Source organism: Chrysoperla carnea, chromosome 4 (assembly GCF_905475395.1).
Source record: "Chrysoperla carnea chromosome 4, inChrCarn1.1, whole genome shotgun sequence".
In the NCBI taxonomy this organism is placed as follows: Eukaryota; Metazoa; Arthropoda; class Insecta; order Neuroptera; family Chrysopidae; genus Chrysoperla; species Chrysoperla carnea.
In genome coordinates, this window is record NC_058340.1 from 15,291,793 (window position 1) to 15,311,624 (window position 19,832).

The following is a 19,832-nucleotide window of genomic DNA, read 5'->3' on the forward strand; positions in this document are numbered from 1 at the left end:
TATTTGGTTTTTCACTTACGAAATGAGATGCTTTCAGGATAAAAAGTATCTTTTCCAATATTATGCTGCCTGTTTTATGTTTTTATGGGATACACGGGCGGTAGTACTTTTGCACTATGACGCTTTGCCATGAGGCGTAAAGATAACAAACAGTAAGAAAATGTACAACTTGTATTACTATAATATTGATAGCAATTTCTTTTTTCAAGCACTTAAAAATTTCATAAAAGTACATTTCAAACAATGAAGTTTCTCCAGTGATAATTAGAACAATAAGTGTCTATTTTTCATCGTGTTATATAATTGTACTTTTTTCACTTGAGGAACTCTTAATCAATATTATCTTCAAAGTGATAAAACTATTAAGTTGCTAAAAACAAAACAAATTTGTCAAACTTACTTTATAAAAATGGCTATTTTCGCACTAACTTTTCTAAAATCTAGAAAAGTTAGTATTTACTCAGATATTGATCACATTATTCTTAAATTTATTTTTAAGGTTTAAAATTAATTAATATATTATTGAACTATTTAACTACTTAATCATCTAATAATCTATTAGATTATTTTAAATATACCTTTTATGATTTAAAATGTTATTGCATATTTGAACTTTTAACAATAAATATACTTAATTGGTTTAAATACTACTTATTTTATTTAATTTAAAAAAAAGTAATTTAATGGTCTAAGTGGTTAAATAAAAATAAATTTTTTTTTTATATAAAATTTTTCGATTTTAACCTTAAATTATTTCAGATGCTTCTAATCCAGGTAAATATTTACAGTTCTTGGTTAGGTGTACGAGAAAATTTGCTCTTACGAATTAGATACTTCTCTTTATGAATGTAGATTAAAATTGGGCATTACGTATATGAATAGAAATATTGAATTCCGGCAAGATAAAAACTTGGAAAAAACTATTAGGTTAAAAGTTTGGGTGCTAAAAACTGGTCTTGAGAAAGTTATCGAAGTGCTTGAAAATATGATAGCGGGTTGGTGAAAAGTTTGGAGAGTATCATGGATGAGGCAGAACATCGACGCTCAATTCGTTTAATTTTTGGGCGGTGGTTTGGTAAACATCAGGGCGGTATTGTCGTGGAGCAGAATCGGGGCCTCTTCGGTTGATCAGTCCGGCTACTGCTGACATAATTTCCCATACATTTTGTCGATTTTCTCACAATAAAACTCTGCGGTGATGGTTTGGCCTGATTACAGAAAGTTATAGTGTACCCACTTTTCGAGCTTTGTTTACCTTTCCTTTACGATTTAAACTATTAAAAAATGAATCAATATATAGAGTACAAAGTTCTCTAACGATCAGTGTAAACCACGACACAGTCGAATAAATATTTTTTGAGATATGGCCATGGATCTGCTAAAACAAATGACATTAAAACGGACAAAACTTTTGAAACAACCAGTATCAATGATAGGCTCTAAAATTGGGCTTGTAGATTTTTATTTAATATGTCATAAGGTACACTTTCTTACGAGATTTTGTCCACAATGCAACTTTTCTTTGTAATTAAAATATTTGGATTAATGCAAAGTTTTGTCTGCGAAACGTTTACTTGAATATTTAAGTTTTCAATTCTTTTTCAGTTAATAATCCGTTTTATTTATTTATTTATTTATTTATTTGGATATTTGTATTTTATCTAGTGAGACGATTTTATTGTCATATATAAATAGAAACTCATTTCATAATTGGGACGCCAAATGTGACGTATTTAGTGTACCTTGTATATTTACGGTTAAACTCCAGTATCTCAAATCACAAATTCATAATAAGAGTATAATATTATACTTTTCTCGTACATATTTTTGAATTTTAAACTCTGCTCAATTTGCATGGTAAAGAAACGGATAATTAAAGCATCTGAGTAAAGCATTTCAATTCCTGATTTAAAACCACAAACTTAAAAGTTTGTCGTTTAAAAGACGCGTGATAGCATATAATAATTCTTTTCATTCCAAAGAATTATCATTCTTTTTTGAGTACATATTTTGTTTAAAGAAAAAACAATATTAAGGACGCTATTAATTTTACAAAAAAGAAAATTCTTTCAATGTGATTGCATGACCTCAATTGTTTGAGTATTTCCTAGCAGAATGAACTATGCTAGATATATCTTATATTTAAGCCAAATCCAAAATCCATATTTTTTGTATCACAAATATTAGGTACTGGATATTTAATCCGAATACAATGTGGGTACAATTTTTGGATTATTTTGGATTATTAATGTACTATGTCACTTATATAGCATAGATATTAGGGTATATTTAACTGTTTGTAGCATCTCTTTGGACTCACTTTAAATTTTATATAATCTATATTTTATTACAGTTTTATTTTACACCGTATTTACTCTGAATTTTCGATCACCTCGATTTAAACGATTTTTATTTGTTCTGTGTATTCAGAGTAAGTGATTCTGCTAGGGATTTAATAAGCAACTTAAAATATGTACTCCAATTTTGAGATTTTTTACTCAATTCGAATTATGGCAGCTGTATACATAACAACACATTTTTTTTTGTTTTGCATATTACAAAAAACACAGCCAACTTTCAACAAAACAACAATGCAATTGATTTTTGCCTTTTATGTGAGGCTTTTTTCGGATTGCTTTTTCAAGTAAAATTGCACACATGAATTTTGTTTTATTTTTATTAGTTACATAATAAAATTATTTTTATTTTGAAACACTTTCTTGTGGGAATATAATAATTTTGTTTTGGTGTATTTAGATAAATTACTTGAATTCATTTTCCTCATATAAAACAGCCTCAGCTGTTTTTAGTAATCGCTACGTATTCGATGCACTATTTACTCGTTGGAGGGCTTCACTGCGGCGTGGGAAATGTTGAGGTGATACGGGTGGACTTGGTTGTGGTGTACATGGTGCTGAGCATCCAGCCATGTGTAACTCGACACGTGACGAAGATCGTGATGGTGGTGCTGACCCTGTGTAAGAATGAAATCCTGCAGGACTTGATCTATAAAGAAATGAATAGTGTTAGTTTTTATGAATTTAATCAGTTGAGTATGAATCTTTTTTGAAATAATTAATTTAAAGTTTCTTTGATGTTTGAGATCCAGTTTTGTTATCCAAAAATTTTATGGATTGGTGAAAACATTCAGTACAAAAGGACCTCGCGATATAAGATAGGAAAATGGCTTTCTGTAAAACTTTTTCTAATCCATTTTAAAATATTCTTTGGATCATTCTGATTAAAAGATCTCGCGGCCACAACGAATTTTTAACGAGTAGTTTTCGAGCTACGGGCAATCAAAGTTACACATATAATATATTTATAGTACCTATATGACTAGGAAAATTGATTTCTATGAAAGTTATTAAAACTACCCCCAAAATGTTATTCGGATCGTTTCGATCAATGTCTTACGACCACAAAATATTTTAACTGGTAATTTTTGAGCTACGGGCGATCAAAGCTATACATACATTATATTTATACAGCTCGAAAACTATTAGCTAACAAAATTTGTGGCCGTGAGATTTTTTGATCAGAAAGATCCTAAGAACATTTTAAAGTAGGTTAAAAAAAGTTACCATAACGGCATTGCAGTAAGCCCTACACATTTCTTACCGTGTAGTTACCCCCCGAAAAAATACGTGTCTACTTACGAATTGATATTTGAATGAAAGGAAACTACAATTTTTCTAAACTGTCTCAAGAAAAAACCTAGTCCTTAACATTCTACTATCTATACAGATGAATCTATGTCGAACACTAAGTATAGTGGCATACTAAGTAGATACTATTTCCAAAATATATGCCATTAATCATAAGAATAATAAAAAATCACTAATAATAAAAATATTCTTATATGTATGCCAGAAACTATTTTGAATAATAAAACACAGTATCTATTAAAACTTATGAAATTGACCAATATTTATTCTTTAAAAGAAGTCTCAATGGAGAAATTACAAATAAGGTCTTGTGATTCGTTGTACGAAAGATAAAAGTCTATTTACAATGTTTAAATGTGAAATTTATAATTTCTTAAACACCAAATACTACGGAATTGAATAAAACCAATGATTTTCGATAAAAGAAAGCACCTACTTTTTTAAGCAAGCTTTAATTACATTCAAATATTTAATTTGAAATGCGAAAATATAAGCTTATCTAATTGTAAAAGGTAAAGCCAATTTTAAGTACGTACAAAGTATATTAAGAAGATGTTGATTTGCTAAGTAAAAGAGTTGAAATTAAACTGTGTATTGTGCGATCATATTAAAAGATTGGTCTTTATGTGCGTCCACACTATTTGGACGATTTGTCCACCAGCATAATAGAAAATTAACTCAGAAGATTGAAACGCAATTTTAATATACATATTAAAAATATTTAGCAGTGCATAATAGACCGTAGGATGGTGCCTCATTTTCTCGTTTATATTTCGGAAATTGCAGAAAAGTATTTGACTATAAATGATTAAAGTAAACAAACTTTCTCTCATCGTTGTCAATACTAAAATACTTTTGAGATTTTTCCGAGGCAGAAACTGGAAACTGAGACACCCAAATGTATCACCATTTTATAGCGTTTAAAGGTTAAAAGCTAATTTATAATAAAACTTACATACTTTTGAAATATCGGGTAGACGCATAAGTTAAAACAAAAGAGAAAAAACACAAAGTAGATACAAAAAGCCATAAATTAATTAGAATTTCTCTTGTTTTTAACATTTATTGTGTAGATAATATTTTTTGCGGAGGCAATAGTATAATAAAAATATACTTCTAAGAAAATAAATTATATGAGAAATGAATTCTTATTTATAAAGTAAAAAGAAAAAAGTGAATAAAAGGATCGTTAGTTGTCTTTACAAAAAATGTAGAGTGTTTCGGGAAAATGGACTAACTTAGGCTCTTCATCTTTTCCTAGGCTCTTTTAGAAAGAGTGATGCTTGAGTAGAGCGAATTAAACTATGATAACAGCGAAGATCTTTTTTTTTTATAGAAATGCTCTATAAACTGTATAAAATTATGATCAACCTTCATTGATCACAAAGTTTTAGAAAATACTGATCAATGAGCACTCATTAATCATGTGAAGTAAGTACATGTCGATCTTTTTTTCACTTGTAGAAAATGTAATTAGAGAATTTAATCATCTATTTTATTAGTTTTTAGAATTTTTATTGTTTAAATTGAGATCGGTTGAGTTTTAGTAATAAGTAAAGTAAGAAATTGGCTAGGGTTCAGAGAATATATTAACTATAATCGCTCACTGATCACTACTTAAGTTCAGACAGGTATATAACATCACCAAGCTATGATTACTTCTGCCTAAACCTTAGCCAAAATTCCTGCCAGCTAGCAAAAACGGTGAGGGTATTTTTAGAAACATTTAGTAAACAAAACAACTAAAGAAATTCCTGGAATCGCTACAATTTTCTTCTGTTTTATTTTTTCTTTAGAAATATTTGTCATTTTTCTTATATTTTTTAGAGATTTTTAGCAGTGGAGATCATGAAAAGGAAGCGCAAAGAGACCGTTTGAATTGGCATATTTCGGATCATTTATCCAAACTATCATATTCAAATTACTAATCAGTTTGGATAAGCCTCTATGTGTTACTTTTGGAACTAGTTTATAAAATAATGTACTTCGGAGGTCAATAATTTTTTAGGAACTTTGGCAGATACGGGTATCACGGGCAGAGTAGAAGATCCCAGATTTCTGAGTTTGGCTTCGATTCCGATCGTGAATTAGTTATAAATGTTTTGGAAAATTGAACCGTCTAGCATTGGCTGGCCGTATTAGACCTATAAAGACCCGTCAAGCCTTGTAGTAAGATGGACTTGACAAAAAGGTAATGTGCGAAGCTACACTCAGACCATTTTACCGATTCTATTACATTGGGCTAAGATTAAAATCACCGCAGGCGGTGCTTGACTAACAGTTTTACTGAACAGTTGAGTTTTTACTCTATGTTTATGAAGGAGATGCTTTTCAGTTGCCAAATAATTTTTTATGTTTGAAACCACAGCTAGACCATTGTTCCGATTCAACATTTTTGCTTAATATTAATTGAGGCTGTATAATGAGGTAGTATTTTCAATGGCTCTAAATAATTTTGAATGTTGCATTTTGAAGCGGCCTGGTAAAATAGTTTACAAACTTAGACCGTGTTATTTTGCCTTCATTCAAAGGATCTATTTTTATTGAAATAAAAAAACAGTCTTTTGGAATTAAAAATTGCTGCTCCCAAAAGAAGAGCTTTTGACCAAATAAAAGAGAAATTCTATGGCATTTGAATATAGTACAGTGTACACTTATAGATTTCAGATAAAGAGTTAACATACCTTGGTCGATTGACTGAGGACGTACTACAAATACTTGGACTTCGTGAGATATCTGCTGAAGTACCCCGTTGATTGCTTTTGCGACGTCGCTGACTGGATGATGTAGTTGATGTAGACCGACCACGACCACGACATACGCCCGTTGGACATGGAACACCAAGTGGACATTTACCTTCACATATGGTACGTGCTAACAATAAACGATCATATGAATCTAGCATAATTGAACATTGTTCTTCATCGTTTGCAACTAATGCCAAACTGGGAAACCGTTCTTTTAAACGACGACGTTCGTCAAATAAACGATTTGATTCAAAATCTTGTAATTGACGTTGGAAACCTAAGTTTGGATTTGCAACTGCACGTCCTGCACGTACCACTTTTAATGCTTCTTTCCATGACAACGATGTTACGGACATTATGTATGCAACAGCCACTGTTACACTGCGTGACATACCAGCAAGACTGAAACAAATGAAATTATGAGTTTGTTAATTCAATTGTTTTATTAAAAGAGCAGCCATTGAAGGCATCGCACAAACAATTCAAAATATGAGGAGTCAAATCTGTTGACCTATTCGAATACGTGAGACCTTTAGAAATCCATAAAGCTATGATGCTAGCTAGGTAAAAGTTTACATCCATAACATTTTTGCCTAAAATTTAAGTGTTAAAAAATGTTTGTGGATAAAAAATAGTTCATGTTTGTAACTGATAAGAGAAAGAGGAAAATTTATTTTGAAATATTATTCTTTTTAAAGTAATAATTTGTTCAAAATATTTTTCCATAAACTTAATAAATTCATTGGAAATTGAATACAAAAATCAAGATTCCTATTCCATTCGATTTTTGTCAAAATCATTAAACTTTGCGGGGAAAATTTATAAAGAATAACTTTGTAATAGAAATTTGTCTACATTTCTTTCAAAAAATCAGTTATGAACATGAACTCAGGAACTTTGAAATCAGGAACTATCTCAATTTGGAATTTTCAAAAGAGCGGGCTGTATTTTACCATTCCAGTTTTCTATTCTTCCATTTAAGTTAAAAAATATTTGCTAAAATACAACAGTTAAACTTTTTTCCTAACGAAATTTCTTTGAAATATACTTTCGATAGAAGTGTTAGTAACCACATCGAAGGTCTAGAGACAATATTTATTATATTCTAGGGTAAATTTTGAAAACATATTTATTATTTGAATGTTTTATGAATTTAAATAAGCACAATTATAAAGGTTTTATGAAAATTTGACATATTTATTCACATTTTGAACAACTAAAACAAACAACAATATGATAATTTCAAATATTTAACATTTAATTTACATAACAAAGTAGCTGTGGAGGGAGAATGATTCACCATGGATCACAATTTACATTTACAGGATATTACAAAAATACAAAGAAGACTAAGCAACGTACAAAAATAAGTTAAAAAAGTTCAGTAACATTGTTCAATTTCGGCTTAGTTAAGTCATTCTTATGAAATTCTCTCTACATCTATTTTTTTTTTTTTTTTTGTAAAAATACTTTAAAATATTTATTTTTTCAAGTTCATCAAGTTATTTAATTATTTTTAATTCAAATTCTATAAAAAAAAAACATCGAAAAAAGCCTTTCATTTTTTACTAATTTTTATGTATAGAATTCGATGGTGCATATAGAAAATAGAATCACCTCTGAGAATTGTTCATCATACACACTACTTATTGCTTTGAGAATTTAAATATTTTATAGCTTTCGATAAAACTAATAAAAAAATTTATGTGTAATTAATATGTGATCCATGGTACAAAAGGATAATGTACACCATGGTTCATACAATAATATACTTTGAAGTCATTCACATCGATTGTACTTGGAATATTAGGTACCGAATTTAAAAATTTTTGAAGAAGCTGTCTTGACAATTTTTACACAAATATCCTTCAATTAAAATTTCAACATTCTTTATTTAGAAAAGGAACCTTTCCTGGTTATAAGTGTATGGGAAAATTGTTTTTATTTGAACGTTATCTTTCATTTGATGAAGTATTGCTGTTGTAACTTGGACCACCCTGTATATTATTATCTTTTAAGAAATTATATGGTGATTCAAGGTACATTGGCATCAAGATACAATACTTTACCCTACTATCAACATTCATCATTCATTTATTCATTCATTATAACACATATCTTTTGTTATCTGTAATGGTGTAGTATCAAAACTGAAAGTCAGCAAGTCAAGATCCAATATTTAAAATTTAAAAACAGTAATCTGTTTTTGATATGCGCGTTTATCACATCAAGCTGTAGATTTTTATTTTCTTTGCAACTTCCACTAACTAATAATGCTTCATTTTATCAAAATAGGACCATGAGAAATCATTGAAATTGGAAGAAGGTAATTGACAAAACAGATTTGGAGGAGCTTAATTTAGTTAAGATTAAAATAATTGAGAAAAATTTTACGGATATATTTTCATTGCTTCATTTATTTTGGAAATGGATCTCTTCAAATATGTGGGCACCCACATTCATTCTTACAAATACCTAATTGAATAGAATAGTATTTTTAACTAATAAATTAGTGAATTCTGCTAATTCACAACAATGCAAGAATTAGTAAATTCTGTTAATTTAATTGGCGTTTTTCACTATTTCAATAAACCGTTTGATGTAACTAATGGATTAGTGAAAAGTACTGTCACAATTAAATTAGTTACTTTCACTCAAAAATTAGTGATTTCTTTTTTAACTGAATCATTCAGTGAATTTTCACTAATTCTAGGTTGTTGGATTTCAACTATTTATACATATATTTATACATGGTATAAAAATGAATTGAATATTTTCACAGCGGATAATAACATGGATCCTGGTTTACAACATAACATTTTAAAGAAATAAACGTTTGTTGAGGAACAGTTAAATAAAAAATATCTGTCAATAATTCAAGTATAATTTTATTTTAGAAATATATATTTTATATGATTATCTATAATTAAACTCTATAATAATAATAATTAAACTCAATAAAACTTTTAGCTAATTTTATTAAAAATTAAACTGTTGATACTGTGTTTGCTATGTACATAAAGTTTCTTTTGAAGTTTCTACTTTTTGAATAACTTTTAATGTATTAAATAATATTCCATAAATCGTTTTTTTAACTATTTACTTAATCACAATAATGTAAACAATATGTAGCCGATGCCATATAGATTAGACAAGGAAACTGGGGAACAAACTTCCTTCTCCTTCATCCTCTTCTTTCCCTCAGCCTTCTCTTTCATTCATCATATAACAAGTTTTGAGCCCTAGCGTTCTCTAGTTGTGTAAACTCTTTGGTATACCATGAATTGTCATAACAGATGACGCCATGATTCATGGGGCACGATTCTGAAGTGTTTTAATGTCACGATATTTTTAAGCGAGTATATTTATTGCAAAACACTTTTAAATGTAAATATTTTATTATAGGAATCATTTTTGTGGTCCCTACAATCGATTCGACGTTTTTTTGTCACATCGAATAGGAACCTAATTAACTGGAAGTATCGAGAAAGAGTTGTTGCGAACGTACACTTAGGTTTCCGTATTAAACATACAAACTATTCTTTGGATTTAAGAGGGGTGTACAGGTTGTCTGAGACATACAGTATAATGCCAAATGAAGTATAATTAAGCGCCTATGTAGCATTGTCTATTTTCTGGCATGAAACATTTGTGTTTAATCTGACATGAAAGTTAGATACGTAACATAATAATATTAATAATAATGGTAACAATGATATGATAATTATTGTTTACACTTGATTAAATAATTAATACGATTTTCGTTAGATGTGTATGTACTACAGAACAATATTCATGTACCATTTGTTCTGCTTCATACAGAGTGATTAAATTTAGATTGAACGTTTTTAATTTGCAATAAAAATAAAACGCTATTAGATATCAACATTATTTATTGACATTTTATATGTATATTGAATCATAGCATTTTCATACGCAGTGTGATCATTTCAAAAATATCCACCTTTAATAACTCTTGACCTGATGTGGTTGTTGTTTTGAATGAAAACACATTAATTTAGATATCGAGGGGGAAGTTCAAAAATAGTACCTAGAAAAGGTTTCATTCCTTCACCTCCACCCACCCCAACTTTGAAATTTCAAATAGCACTTCCTAATTTGTGATATCTCATTTGAAAGGGCATAAAATTTTCTATTTAACCATGATAAAAAAATGAAATCAATCGATTCGTTTTTAAAATAGACTACCCAGAAGATTGAATTCATACCCTAAATTTTCTGTGTAGTCTATTTTAACAATCAATTTATCGATTTCATTTTATTTATCATGGTTAAAGAGACAATTTTATGTCTTTCCAAATAAGGTATCGCAAAGTTGGAAGTGACATTTAATTTCAAAATTTTTGTGGGCGGGAGTCAAGGAATGAAACCTAAAATTTTCTAAGTACCATTTTTAAACTTTCCTGTCGATATACCTAAATCGACATGTTTTAACTTAAAGCAATAATCATATCAGCTCAAGAGTTATTAAGGGTTGTTTCCTTATATTTTCTGTGTACTCTATCTTGAGAAATAATCGATCAACTTCATTTTTTAATCATGGTAAATAGATAACTTTTTGCCCTTTCAATTGATGTATAACAAGGTAGGGGGTGTGCCATTTGAAATTTCAAAGTTGGGGTGGCTATCGGCGAAGGGGTAAACCCTTGAGGTCCACACGAATAACTTCCCAGCATAATAAAAACTCGAAACGACTCGATCGAATGTTATGAAATTCTTTTCGGATCATATTACCGTTAATACGTTTTGATCGACACCTCAACGAAGTCGAAATCATTTTTTGTTCGCGCGATATCGATGACGAAAAAAATGTCTACGGGCGTACTTACGTGCGTACGTGCGTACACACATACATATTTATTCTCTAAATTAGTTACATTACAATAACTTATATTATAGTGGGAAGTTAAAAATTTATCTTTATAGCTTCTCGCTCCAGCAATATCGGTTCCATGCATAACAAAATAATGCAAGAGATGTACATTAACTGGCTTTGAGACAAAATGTTACTGCTTTAAATAATGATATTACATACTGAATCTGGTTAACAAGGTTTCAGTTTTAAATAAAATATACGATCATATACTATGATACCTATTATATTATGATACCTACATGTGGTTTTCGAATTACGTAGCTAACAAAGTTTCATTGTATTTTATGATTATATATGATTTTATATTCTAAAAGCCTATTCGGTATAACGTACGTAAGTATATTATTCTCTATTACAAAGTAGTCTAAGGATTCATCATCAGCGAAGACATTTTGAAAATTATGGCAATAAGTAATTATTGATTTAACCTTCGAGTCTTGTCTTGATATTTGTCTTGCTTGTTTTGTTTTTAGTATTGCTTTTACAGCCTGATCTTGATCTTGGTTTTTGTCTTATACGCACAGTCTTGGCCTTGCAACACGATCTTTGGCAGGGTATAAATTTTAGTTAATCATAAATGCAACTTTCTTGTTTGTTAAAAAACCATTTTAAAATTAAGAAAACATATAATCTTCTACTACAAAATTTGTGATATTAATTTCCCGCAATCTACGGTTTTTAATTTAAGTATGAGTTTCAATAATCTAGAATCAAACTGACATATAACTCATTATAGAATCCTAGAATGATTTATTTGTCAGCGTAAAATAGAGTATCTCGTTAACAATCCCAATTTCAGAGCCATACGAGTAGCGGTGACTCAATGCAAAGGCTACAAAAAAATAAAATCTTTTGATCGCATCCTTTTGCAGTTTTATTTCAACTAAAAAAGGTTATTAATAACAATCAATGGAATGTATGCAACCAATAGCATTTTTTATTACCTGATTACTTTAGGTCACTTTTGGGCAATGGTTACTTTTTAGAGCATCCATGGACAAACGTGGCTTAGAGAAGCCACTTAGACTTCTGTATCTAACATACGAGTAAGACAGTGATACCCTAATCAGTGTCAACCAATAATACGAGTAAGACAGAGAGACATAATATTTTTTCTACCTATCTTATTACTATTAGAGAAACTGAGATAGGTAGAAGAGTCGTTTACCAGTATCGCTTCCTCCTCTATGAGCAATGCGGACTTGCATAAAGAGACACACAATAAACTCTATGGCACGCAATAAACTTATAACAATGGTGGCTTTGACTTAAAATAACTCGCCCACGCCTGGTTTAGAGTAACTCAGCTCTGCAGGTTGTATCAAAGCTTAAATGTCGAACTTTTTGCCTCCCAATAGAAGAAGCAGTAAGAAAGTACTTTCGCCCGCGGGTAAAGAAAAAAAGCTTTTGATAGTACTCTACCTCCTTATCGTAATGTAATGTCTATGCCGCAACATACTGGATTAACTGTATATGCACAATATGTAAGCAATACATAAATAATAACAGTATTAGATTTTGGTTTATGTATTTAACTTTGTCTAAATTCAGGTAAATTATGATGTTGTATATTCAAATCAAAGTTTTACCATTATTTTAGAACACGTAAATGCCGACTTGGCGATTGAAAAATAGACGGTTCTTTCTTCGAGTATGTATGTATGTATTAACTTTATTTGAATATTGGGAAACGAAGAAAAACTGTTGCAAGAATGCAAGTAAAAATTTTAAGGCTAGATTCTCTCAAATTTTGCACCATTATTATTTTTTAAGTAGTAGAAATCTTCCATTAATATTTCCAATATTTGTAGAGTTCGTTGTGATTCTCATTTAAGATTTTAAAGTTCTCCCCTACTCTTGTTCTTTTCAAAGCTAATTTCTGTCCCAGCCCACCACATGTAACTGTTTATTCAAAAATCTTACCCACCATCAAACTCAGGTACGTGTATTAATAAAGTGAATTTATTTTTAAAAAATATTTTCATTTTTATAAAGAATACCGAAAATACTTTTAATAGGCGGCTAGATGGACTATACGAATAAATGTCTGACACAAACGGGATTATTTTTCCCATCAAAGAGAAACAAAAATTTTTTTAAACATGAGGACGTGCACTTCCAATTAAAAACAATCCTCTTTGGAGCTACAGTCATTTTTCAAATCAAAAGCCAAGTTACAGAACGAATCCATTTAAGTCTCATTAACCCAATCTATACGTATGCGATTGATTGTGGTGTGCTGTCTTATATTTTCCAAATATTCATTTAGTTTATGTGAGACGTTATTCAATCCGTAATTCGATGCCGAAAAAGTCATTAATTTATACTCAATAGTATAAATACTCTACACCTTTCAAATAACAAAAATCCTGAAGGACCTATTTGTCGCTGTTGATCGACTTGAAATACCCACATAAAGTATACTAGTAAAACGAACTCTTTGGAAACTATTTCTACACAATTTTTGGTCTTCTCTTTTTTTTTAGACAAGTTTCTAGCTTGAAAAGAAGTTCGGGACTCTGACCTGGACGCTTTTTGTAATAATTGTTAAAATTCGCCCCAAAAACATTTCTAGCGTATTCCGATAATTTTTATTCACGTTTACCTCGAAATATAACAATTCAGGAAATTTATGTAAGTGATGTTCCGGTCAGAATCCTTACCCATTTTTCGTGTTCGGGACCGATATATTTATTTTTAGACTAAAGACATAAAATCCTTTGTATATGTTGGGTATGTAAGTACACGTTTTGTAACATCGTTACTTTTGTGAAACAGGTAGCTAATGAAGAATTTAGGATCAAATATAAAATGAGATTTAGTACATATCAACAATTGTCCTGTTTTCCTCTAATTTCTCATAGGAACAGCTCGTAATAACTGTGGAATAATATCATATAATATAATATAAATGGAATTATATATGACTGTATTGTTGATAAACAGTACCAGTAGTAATAGAAGCTCACGAAAGCATTATTAATAAATGATAGCTTTTTAGTTTGTACAGAATACCTCAGTGTGTTCTTTTTATACATACTATACAAAGCGTAAGGTAGCTCCGATACAAGTTCTAGTGCAAGGCACTGTAACTATCCTTGATAATAAGATAAGAGTGTGACTGTACACAAAGCTGAAAGAGCCCTTACAAATCTTTTTTAGCTCACTTCGAATATTCGCTCACTTCAAAATAATTTTAGAATTTTGAATATAATTAATAATGTCGATTTAATTAAGGTTGAATAAGTTTTAAAACTAATTTTGAACATTATGCCTGTGATAATAAGTACATACTATTAAAATTTTTTGGGTATTAACGACTGCCGTTTTTCATTATCCAGTGTTTAATAATATTTAGAGGTAAAAAAGGAAAATAATCATTTGAGTCGAATTTAACAACCGAGTGCAGAAGTAAGCATATAACAGATTCTTTCCAACCACTTGTTGTTCAGTGTAAAGAGAAAGAAATTCTAAGCAAAATAACGCTTTTTATAATGTACTACTTATAATGTTAAAAATTTGGAAAAGTGAAAAACTGGCTTTTATTAATTTAAAAAAAAACTCCACTTGATAAATGTTAGTGTATAAGTTGCTTATATTGAAAAAATCTATCAACTGAAGACAATTTTTTGTTTCAAATTGGCCAATTTGGTTTTTAGAAAAATGGGAAACATTAACGAAAGTGATTTTAGGTCTTTGCTATTTGTTTTTTTCATTCACATTTAAATGCTTTCTCTTTAATGAAAGTATAGCACAAAGCAAGATGAAAAAAAATACAGTTTACATAATTTTAAGTAAATTAATTCTATGCAATCAATTTTTTACTTTGATTTCCACTCGATAAATAAGAAATGTAAAAATTCGTCAGCAAATTCAAGCATTTGTAGCTTTGGAGTTGTTAATAGCCAATAATTTTACAATACCTTAATCAATTGACAACATTTTCTGACTGTGAAAATGGCCAAAAAATGGTTTTTTCAATTGCACTCCATTTGAAACCCTTTCGACGATTGCAAATTGCCATTTTGATCACTTATTTCATAATTAAAACTTTCTTTCAATTTTTTGTTTAGGCAGTGAAAAGTACACCGCGGAAACACGTTTTAATAAAGTTGACATTCGAGCCACGGTTAAAATGTTTCAGAATTAGTAAACTTTCCGTTAACGGTCCTCAAAAAGGCGGACAAGGATATTTCGCTTCTTTATGAAGTCACTATATCCAATTTATAAGCTCAACAAGAGGTATATTATGTATAGGGTATAAATAACAAAATACCTGATGCAGAACCATGATTTCTATTCTTCCACATTGTATTTCAGATGGTGGAACGTTTCAAACACATGTGCCATGGGAATATTTTTATTATTACTACGTTTTCATAATATAGGGTAATGCGTAGCACCCAAAACTATTTGTGCCTGGGTTATTAAGTTTCATGGAAGATATTGGTATCTATAAAATAGCACCCATATGAAGACAACGTTTACTTACTAGAAGGCAAGCAACCGAGAGAATAATTATCCATGTACATTTATTTTCAAATAATATAGAAATTATATTTTTAGTATTTAAATTTAGCTTTTGCTGTTCAATTAGTTACAAGTTGAACATTGTTTTTTGTATTTTAAATCACATTCTACCTAAATCGCTGCTTGTTGGTATGTATAGTATATTTTTTCTGTCACGAGCTGACAGTCTATTTAAAAACACATTAGCAAAAGTAAATTTTCATCCCTGATACTAGACTCTCCCCTACGTATATTGTTACACTTATACATATAAATAAGTTTTCTCTAAAGGCTAAACTGTACGTAGAACCATTTAATATACACATTTCGGCGAATATTATGAAATTCTCAATTTTTAGTTGAACTATTTATTTATAAAAGAGTTGGTTATTGACTTTAAAAATGTTTTCAAATGAATTTTTATTTATTTATTTGATTTATTATCATGGCTCGAAATATTTTCGTTCTAGAACTACGTGTCTATGTCAACAATTTGGCAATCATAGTCATTTCTAAAAAACAAAAAAAAAACAAACAACACGCTTGTACTAAAAAATTATTGGTGATTTTTATTGTGAAATTCAAAAAGCAGGATAGTTGATATCTGTTAAATTAGCTAATGAATCCAAAATATGGAGCACCTCACGCTTTGATTTTTTCATTACAATTAAAATTATTATCCATTTTTTAGTGCAACAAAGCATGTCTTTTTTTTAGTTTTTTTGAACTATAAAATCAATACAAATCAATTTTCTTACATTCCAGGTTAACATTTACGTAAAAAATAAATATAAACTACTTAGTCTGAAAAACTTCATCATTAAATGTGTTTTTTTACACAGTGCCTGATGAAGTTGTAAATAACAACGAAACGTTGTAACATTCGACAAGTCTTCAAAAAGTTTGTAAAAAGTTTTGTTTTTTTCGACACGAGTTTCTGTTTTGTTTTGTTTTTTTTTTTTTGCGCGTTTAGTGGAAAACCAGATTTAGAAATATTCTGTATGACTTTTTATGGTAATCAATTTTTTTTTCTAAACAAACATACCCTCCTAATATCTTAAAAAATTACGGGTATAAATTACTTACCAATGTATAAGAACATTTCCATCACGTAAACGAGCTGCATGGATAAAGTCGTTGCATAATGGAAAATATTGTGTTAAATTTTGCTCGGGTGTGTCTGATGCCAGTACACATAAATAATGCTTGTCCTGAAACAAATAAAAGAATTCTATACAATTTATATTGAATTAAGTTAGAGATTATTTGTGGAAGATTAAAGCCACTTCGAATAAAAAGCGAATAAACTATTATTTGTGGAATAGAAAGCGAAAGTCGATTTAAACTATCAATGTTCGTTGTAACGAGATCAACCACTGGTTCGTTATAGTATATCCTTACAGAGAGTAACTTGTTAGAAATTTTCCATCCTTATATTTTGAAAATGTATTGGAAAAAGAAATCAAAAAAGAGTAAAATATATACCAGCTCAGTTTTAGGGAGAAAGAAAATTCAGCATTTAGCTTTCGTATATGGGGACGTTTTCATGGACAGATAGGGATCAGCTGTGTTTTTTAAATGGAACTAAAAATTTTAGTAAGTCAATAAGAAAATAAGACTCTGTAAATAAAATTACAAGAATTTGGTGTTTAAATTTTCTTAACGGAAACTTCACACAAAATATGTGTTTTGTCAAGTCATTACTTTCTTGATATACTTCTTCAATTTTTTAACACTTATACATGCCTCAATACCCACTTCCCCCAAACACAAACAAATATTTTTACTTTCTCGATCGATAGGGACTTTTTGAATGTTTAAACTGCTTTATAAATTTGAGTTATAATCAAAATTTCGTGAATTATTTGTATGTTTTGAACATATCTATGTTAAATAATTTTTAAGTAGTAATAGTTACAATTTAATAGCTCAAGAATTAGTAACGAAATATTGATGTTTTGATGTAATAATGTTTTAAAGATGAAGAAGAAACAAATTTTTTAATTTATAGGTCTAAAATTTGGGCAATGTTTGTGTAAAACCCATTATATTCAAATGTTTTTTTACTTAAGCATTGCTTGCTTGCACTGCTGATGATTTAATAATTTTCTTGCTATACATTAAGTTTATTATTTATTAATTCTGTAATAAATTTTTGAACTTACCGAATGCAATCTCCGTGCTGTATCGTGTATTGCAACTATATGTGTGATCCGATATTTGTCTAATTGGGCTGCATCCTTTGAATCTCTGTAATTTCCGACATAAAGTCCTGGAAGGACCTGAAACCAATTAGAAAAATGAATATTATTAACAGTCTCTACTAACTTTCTTATGAAATGTAGTAAATAGTATTCTGTTACACAAATTACAGCCAATTTTATATTTACAAATATGGCACAAATTTTATTCCTAACTGTAGTTTTTGATTGGTTTTGACCACGTTTCATGTAATTTTGGACAAAAGAAATTCAATTTTAGTTTGCAACTGAATTAATATTACAGTCTAATGCAACAGGTGTGTATACAAAGCACAATTATATTTATTATTAAACTACAAACAAAAGGTAAAGGTAAGGTGACATCAAAAGGTTAATTATTAAAAAAAAAAAACTATTGATTTATTTTATTTGAACAGAAATTCTTAAATTTTGGAGTACCGCCTCATTGAAAGAGCTATGAACTTTCTGAATAACTCCCCATTCCGAAAATGGGCCGAAACGTCCACTAACATTAATTATTATGAGTCCCTCCAAACATATTAATAACCTACTCCGATAATTCTCATTCGCGTTTTTTTCGAAAAATAGCGGATAACGACTGTTTTTGTTTGCTACGAAAATTGATTTTTGACGGCGAAAATTGAAACGAAACTGATAAATGGCATCAGGAAAAAAATGTAAATCGGTATATTTCGAAGCAAACGTGAAGTGGAATTATTACAACTCTAGAAATGTTTTTTGGAAGGACTCTAACCCCGGACTCTAACGCAACCCCCTTTTTCGGGCTAGAGACCTATCTATAAGTATTCAATATTTTAAAATCGATAAAAGATTGAAGAAATTCTATATATTAAATATTTTGGAACACACGGTAGTTTTAATCATCGACTTATAATTTAAGAATTTCAATGTTTAATCGCAATCAAATAATATTATACACACTTCAAAAGTTTGAGGCGATACTAAAAATAAAAAATATTATGATATCATCCAACATCCAAGCTGCTAAGTGTAATTAATGGCAAATCAATAATACAATTTTTCTATTTCTATTTTATGTGTTATAGAAATATATTAATAAAATCTAATATGTTACATAAAAATAACAAAAAAAGTTCGTATAATTTGATCAAAGACTTTTTATTTTCGAGATATTCAATCATAAAGTTTTGGGACCAAAATCTGAAAACTTCGTATTCGTCGAAAATAAAATATTTTGACCATACTACATTAACTTTTTTGTTTTTTATTTTTATGTAAGGAATCTTAAATATTAGATACTTTATCAAAATTAGGAATTATATTAATTCAGTGGCGGGGGTGTTGGTTTTAAATTTTTACAAAAATGGATATAAAGAATTGTAAGTATGAAAGATTAAGTTAGTTGTTTTTGTTTTGTTGTTAAAAATTTATTTAGTAGGACTCCACTTACTCTCATGGTTCACTAGTAATTTTCAATTTTTAATTATTGGATGCACTTTCTACAAAAAATGTAACTACTTCTGCTTAAAACTATGTTAAACTCCAAGTTATTACTTATTCTTTAAATGTAAACAAAATGTTAATGGGGTACTAAAAGGCCGTACTAAATTCATACACTAAGCATACAATTCTTAAACCCAATCTTATAGCCTACGATTCCCAAATGTCATTTTGTTATTTGTCTTTTTTTAGATATCAAGAGAAAGGGCTTGAAACTGCTTTATGGACAAATTATGTCCTCTAAGTACCCCCATAATGATATTTTTAGATTTAAGAAGCTAATATTTTACAAACGATCAATTCAAAC

General features: G+C 29.4%; 1 protein-coding gene across 1 annotated transcript; it reads right to left on the reverse strand.

The window, feature by feature from the left end:
* Window positions 1-2,728: 2,728 nt before the first annotated feature.
* LOC123297880 (dual specificity protein phosphatase 22-B) lies at window positions 2,729-19,481 on the reverse strand. The gene is made up of 5 exons (XM_044879689.1): window positions 19,476-19,481; window positions 17,987-18,103; window positions 16,908-17,032; window positions 6,353-6,817; window positions 2,729-3,006 (listed from the first exon to the last, which is right to left on the reverse strand). Exons 1-5 carry the CDS (start codon window positions 19,479-19,481, stop codon window positions 2,817-2,819), a joined length of 903 nt encoding a protein of 300 aa, XP_044735624.1. The 3' UTR covers window positions 2,729-2,816.
* Between the last annotated feature and the right edge of the window lie 351 nt (window positions 19,482-19,832).